The sequence below is a fragment of the Zootoca vivipara genome, chromosome 12 (assembly GCF_965207765.1).
Source record: "Zootoca vivipara chromosome 12, rZooViv2.hap1.1, whole genome shotgun sequence".
Classification (NCBI taxonomy): domain Eukaryota; kingdom Metazoa; phylum Chordata; class Lepidosauria; order Squamata; family Lacertidae; genus Zootoca; species Zootoca vivipara.
The window spans coordinates 1,376,939-1,383,124 of record NC_142595.1 but is presented as its reverse complement, the minus strand read 5'-3'; the positions used below and the strand labels follow the sequence as shown (position 1 = coordinate 1,383,124).

The 6,186-nt window shown below is 50.9% G+C and overlaps 1 protein-coding gene across 11 annotated transcripts in view; it reads right to left on the bottom strand.

The window, feature by feature from the left end:
* Positions 1-6,186, bottom strand: part of KIAA1671 (KIAA1671 ortholog) — an 84,981-nt gene that overhangs the window by 10,517 nt on the left and 68,278 nt on the right. For 6 of the 11 annotated variants that reach the window (XM_088655770.1, XM_088655773.1, XM_088655772.1 and 3 more), the window contains 4 exons: positions 3,869-4,109; positions 3,601-3,778; positions 2,484-2,608; positions 1,240-1,379 (listed from right to left, as the gene is read on the bottom strand). In XM_088655770.1, the coding sequence (XP_088511896.1) occupies positions 1,240-1,379; positions 2,484-2,608; positions 3,601-3,778; positions 3,869-4,109 (684 nt within the window). Of the gene's footprint in view, positions 1-4; positions 374-1,239; positions 1,380-2,483; positions 2,609-3,600; positions 3,779-3,868; positions 4,110-6,186 lie in introns of those variants that run through there. The other 5 variants (XM_088655774.1, XM_088655775.1, XM_088655779.1 and 2 more) reach the window with 2 other exon arrangements.

The window sequence follows — 6,186 nt, the reverse complement described above, 5'->3', positions numbered from 1 at the left end:
ACAGGCCTGAGTCACCCCCTTTACAAACAAATGCATGTCCCATTCGAGGCCCTTCCATAAGAAATTCATTAGTGGGGAGCTGAAATAAGGAGGGTGCCTGCTTCTCGCAAACCCATCTTCCCTTAGCCCTTGTTCGTTCCTCTTTGCACACAGGTGAGAAGGTGGGGAATGCATCCTGGTTGCCTAAAGTTTCAGCAAAACCTTTGGATTCAATCCTACTAATGCATCTAAAGGAGGATCTTTTCCCTCTGCACTGCAAGGCGTTCAGTGGGATGTGCAGCCATTGTTCCCTCGCAGCTGATCATGCTGAGCTTGGCTGGGGCAGAAGTTCGGAAGTCTTCTCAATGCAGCTCTGGCCGGTGATTATAGTCGCCTGAACCCAGAAAGAGAAGGTGGTGTTGGCCCACTTTCCTTCCTCCCATGACTGAAGCCTTTGTTAGCCTTTTGAGATGCTGCCAGATGACCCAATCTGATAGAAGGTGCAGCGAACAAGATGATACAGTTCTGCTAGGTGATTCATTATTGGCTTCACTCACAGAACGAGAAGAAAAAACTTAAAATATGGGCATTGAAAATAGTAGCTTATCTGGGGCTGGAAACAGGGGAATCAAAAAAACAAAGAAACTGCATGAATTCCCTGAGTTTCCCCAAGAGGCTTTTCATGCCTTTTGAAAGCAACTTCTCATTTAAAAAATGTGCAAAAACTCAGTAAAGTGCTGGTATTTATGTAAACAGAGTCTCAAAACTGGGGTCAAGAATAGGGTCTGTACTGTATGTAGTCCTGAATGTAGTCCAGTGGTACCTTGGTTTAAGAACAGCCCTGTTTATGAACTATTCGGTATACGAACTCCGCAAAAACGGAAGTAGTGTTCCTGCTAGTGAACTTTACCTTGGTCTAAAATGGAAGCTGAACGGTGGAAGGGCATTGACGGCAGGAGGCCTCATTAGGGAAAGCGCTCCTCAGTTTAAGAATGGCTTTGGTTTAAGAACACACTTCTGGAACGGATTAAGTTCGTAAACCGAGGTGCCACTGTATAAGCTGTAGAATTCCACTTCAAGATTTATAATTTTAAAATCACTAGCCAGGATTTAAAGTATTTGGGCAACCCCTGCTGGAATCTCAGAAACCAAAAGACTTCTGGGAAGCTAGAAGGTGGGGCTTTCACAAGTAGCAAAGCAGTAAAATCTGCAGAAAAGGTGAATTTCTCAGAATGTCACCCTGACAACAAGCCTCCTCACCTCTCTTCTTTCTCCGTGCCAACAGGCAGAACCCTGCCACCAGGAACTCCAGCCTGAAACGGGAATTTTGGTGACTTGGACAACTGCACGGGGCTGCCTTCTCCTGTTCCATCTGGTTCTTGTCTTTTCCTGAGCTGAGCCTGGAAGATGGCGAGAGGGGAACCCTTTGGTAAATGTCACAGTTGGATCACGAGTTTCACAAAAGGCAGCATGAGAAAGGGACCCACCAGCAATGAACTCACTCCGAGGAATGTCTAGCCAAGGGCCTGGTGCCTTTTGGCCATCATCTGCATCATGTGGAGGGGCATGATTTCAGGGATAGAGCACCTGGCTAGTCATCCAGTCACAAAGTAATAAAGGAGCAGCTCATGGAAAAGGTCATTGCCTGAGGAGGCCTTTGAGGGGAGACCAGGCTGCCCTAACACTTAGACACCCAGCAGATCTCTGCAGTTTGCAGGACAGTCTCTCCTGCAAGTTCCCAAGTTCCCAGAACCCTACTCCACAGGAACTCAGGACAGGCCTTTTAGTGCAGCTGCTCCTGTTCTGTGGAATAGCATCTGGGATGAGAGACGGAAGGGGTCCACTTTCTGGAAACAGCTGAAGACATTTTTGTTCTAACAGGCTTTCCCAACCAGATAGACCATGGACTTTGCCAGGAACGCCTATTTTGTATGGTTTTAATCTTGTTTCAAATGTATTTGTTTCTTTTGTATTTCTAACTGCTTTTAATTATATGATGTGTAAATCAACTTGAGATGGTGGTTTGGAAGGCAATAAATTAATTGTAGCAATAATACAATAATACAAACAATCTGACATGGTAACGGGCAGCTTCCTAAATTTTCAGGCAGCGTTGAATGGAGGCTCACAGCACAGGGCATGGGCCTCCCAGCTGTCTACTGGACATCCTGTTCCCAGTCTCCAGTCACTGGTCCCTTCCTCCCACACCGTCCCACTGCCTCCTTGCGTGCAACATGTGAGGTACCCCATTTCCTGTGGCCCTGACCAAAGCCCATCCTCAGATGCCTTTGGGGCTCAGAATGGGCTCCAGGTACTCCACTGGTACCCAAAGTGCCCCCTGGGCGTTTCTCTTCTTGTGCTACCAAATTACATGAACTAGTACCATGTGTTGAGGCAGAATCACCCTCTCCAGTGTCCCTGAAATATACTCCACAACTGGTTCCCACTGCTAAGGGCAAGTGTGTATGTAGTGGGGGCGGGGGTGTGTGCGCACCAACATTCACCTTGAGGGCTGAGTGGTCCATCCCTGGAAAGACGGGGAGCCTCTGCAGCTGAGAGACAGGCGACCTCTCTGTTGGCTGTGGGTTTCCTTCCTCACCAGAGTCTTCTTTCTTGGCTGAGTTTTCTGCTTAAGAATGAGGATTACTCATGAGGCTTCACATGAGACACTTTGAGAGGGAGGGAGGGAAGGAACAAAACACAGGGCTAGAAACCCACTGCTTGGCCCCCCTCCCACCTGCAGCTTCTTTCTCCTTTCAAAGCAGTCCTTGGGATGACTCCCCAATCAATTCTCCCAAGCCGGAAGCACCAGAAGGCAGCTTGGTCAGCCGGAGGATGCGACTTCACCCTCGGCCCACTTTGCTCCTGCCCAGGCCTCTGTGACTTTGCTGACCAGCTCCCTCTGTCTCCAATCTCCCTGTGGTGGCACAAATAATGTGTACCAGGCCTGGCATCAGAGCATGGAAAAGTCAGGCACTGCGGCCCCAAGACTAGCCAAGGGCCCACTGCTGCTCCAACAACCGCCCCTTTGCAACCAGAGGCACCATGGGGGAATTCTGGGTCTGCACAACCTTTCCTGACCCTTCCAGCCACAGAGGTGACTGGAGAGGTAGCAGGGCAGCAGTAATAAGATCCTTGCTGGCTGGGAGGTGAAAATCAAGTTGAGCCATTGTCTCTCCCCATTGTCTCTCATATTAATTTGTTCACCATTTTGTGGGTCTTGGCCACAAAACAGTACAGAAACAAGTGGATGAAGATGATGAAAGTCTCGGAGCCCGCACTGACAGGGACCTCTAACCTACAAAGGCAGAAAGTGCCCAGTTCCATGAGCTTTTGGCTAAGGTCTCCCGCCTCACCTCTCCCCCTCGCAGTGAACCATCCAGATAGGAAGCTAGAGAGCGCATAGCTGCACCTGACAATGTATCTGTTGGACACTATTCTAAGGGCACAACGATCAGGCACACAGCTCTGCACTATTCAACACCCCTTCAAGGTTTCAGGTTCAAATTTGGCTGGGATCCTGCAGCTTGGCTCGTTTACTTGCATCACTCATTGAAGTGTTTGGCAGATTCTGGGGATCTGGGAGAGGTTATATAGCACAGGACACCTTCCCTCTGCTACCTGTGGAGTCCTTGAACAACCACGTGCTGTCTGCCTCTTCTGTCACAGAGAGCCGCTGCTCCGTGTCTTCCCCGGTGCTTCTTCTGAGCGAGTGGGAAATTGGGGCTCGGTGTTGGCGCCTCCTTTTGCTGAGCTGCACGCGGGTTTTCAAGAGACTGGAGTCCAGCACAGGAGTTTGCTTTGAGAAGAACAAACACACGTGCTGTCAAACACAGACCTGCAACATTGCCTGCAATGCGTCCCTCAGGGACATGCCTCAAGAACTTACCTCCAGGAAGGAGAAGTCTGAGCCGGCCCCTGTGGGCGCAGGGGCCTTAGCCCCGTCCGCAGATTCTACGTCCGTGCTGAAGCGGTCTGGACTGGTGCCCCTGTGGTCCCTGGAGGAGTTGTGCTGGTCAGTTGCAGAGGCAGAATCTGTTTGCGAGGAGAAGGACGAGAACCGGCTGCTGGGGGGCTCCTTCCAGGCTGAAGCCACGTTGCTTTCTGAGGAAGGGGACTCTGGCACAAAGCTACGACAACCAAAGGGAACAGAGCAGTGGTTAGCCGAACAGCTCTTACTGTCAGGAAGTTCTTCCTAATGGAATACATTAGGAAGGAATACAAAGCAGGGAAGGCTGGGTGGTGGCTGAATCACCCCCCAACCCAGGAGACCAGCTGCCTCTTGAAGCAGGCTGCTTAAAGCTCAACCTCACCTCCTGCCTTCTTCATTTTTGTGTTTGGAGGCCTACCTTTCTTGTCCCCAGAACTGACTCAATCGCACAAACAAAATGTCAAGTGCTATTTTCCCTAGAGACCCACCCAGATTTTAATATCAGCAGAGGAGGCCCTTTTGGTAGCTCCCTCAGGATTGCAGGGTGGGGCTGGGGGGCTGGAGAGAGCCTTCTCTGTTGCAGCCCCCGAGTTGTGGTACCTGCACTATACAGCCTTGGGCAAATGCCAAAACCCTGGCCTTTGGCACCTGAGATGTGTATCTTTAGGACCTTAGGAAGGAGGACAGGTAAGGAATTACAGCAGTAATACTGACAATAACCTATTATCTCGCTTGGTGTTCTTCCTTTCTTGCCACAGAGCACAGGAAGTGGTATGTTTACAAAGCCAAGGAGAGCGGGGGGGGGGGGGTCCCCAGGATGCCCTGCAACACTGAAGGTACTAAGGAAGAAAACACCCTGAAGAAAAAGTACACCCAATGCATCAGGAGGAGGAAGCCACAGTGTGCACACTGACTGCATCTGGGAAGGAAGTGCAGAACTGCCATTCTGGAGCTTCCATGAAGAAGATGGTGGACATTTTAAAAGAAGAGACCCAGTGGTCATACCCAAAGAACCATCTCATCCCTTACTCTTTCCCCACAGTGGTTGGCCAGATTGGGAACCCACCCACTGCGTGTCACAGAACCACAGAATCATAGAATCATACAGTTGGAAGCGACCACAAGGGCCATCCAGTCCAACCCTCTGCCAAGCAGGAAACAGCCCTGTGGTTTTCCACGGATCTGAGGGCAATGAAACAATCGTTGAGACGGCTAGAGCGCCGGTGGCGGATAACTCATTCTGAAGCTGACTGGACACGGGTTAGAGCTCAATGTCGAGCCTACCAAGTGGCAGTAGCGACGGCGAAGAAGACTTTCTTCACTGCCTCTACTGCATCTGCAGAAAACAGCAGCAGGGGAACTTTTTTAGGTGGTTCGCAGTTTAGTGGAACCACCTGCTCCATCAGGGCCCAGTACGGGCTGCATGATCTCCTGCAACAATTTTGCAAAGTTTTTTGCAGATAAAGTCACTCAGATTTGGGAAGAGGTAGACTCCACCGTGGGAGCAGGAGAGTGCTACAGTCCTGTAGTCCAGTTGTGTGGGATCAATTCCAATCTGTTACCTCCGAGGATGTGGACAGGCTGCTTGGACGAGTGAAACCAACCACCTGTCTCCTTGATCCTTGCCCATCCTGGCCTATAAAAGCTAGCTGGGAGCAGCTGGGCGATGGGCTTCGCGGGTTGGTGAATGCTTCTCTCTGTGAGGGAGCCTTCCCAGACCCGCTGAAAGAGGCAGTTATTAAACCGCTTCTTAAAACACCATCTTTAGATGCGGCCAATATGGCCAACTATTGGCCAGTCTCAAATCTTCCATTCTTGGGCAAGGTGATTGAGCGAGTGGTTGCTGAACAACTCCAGACACGCCTGGAAGAAGCGGACCACTTGGATCCCTTCCAGTCGGGATCATGGGACTGAAACTGCCTTGGTTGCACTGGTCGATGATCTCCGGCGGGCTAGGGACAAAGGTGAGAGCTGTTTCCTGGTCCTGCTGGATCTCTCAGCGGCTTTTGACATCATCGACCATAACATCCTTCTGGACCGTCTAGAGGGGTTGGTCGGGAGCTGGGGGCACTGTCATACAGTGGTTCCGCTCCTTCCTCCTGGGCCGCGTTCAGAAAGTGGTGGTGGGGGATGAGTGTTCGGACCCCTGGGCTCTCACTTGTAGGGTGCCTCAGGGCTCTGTCCTCTGCCCCATGTTTTTTAACATCTACATGCAGCCGCTGGGAGAGATCATCAGGGGGTTTGGGCTGGGTGTGCATCAGTATGCGGACGATACC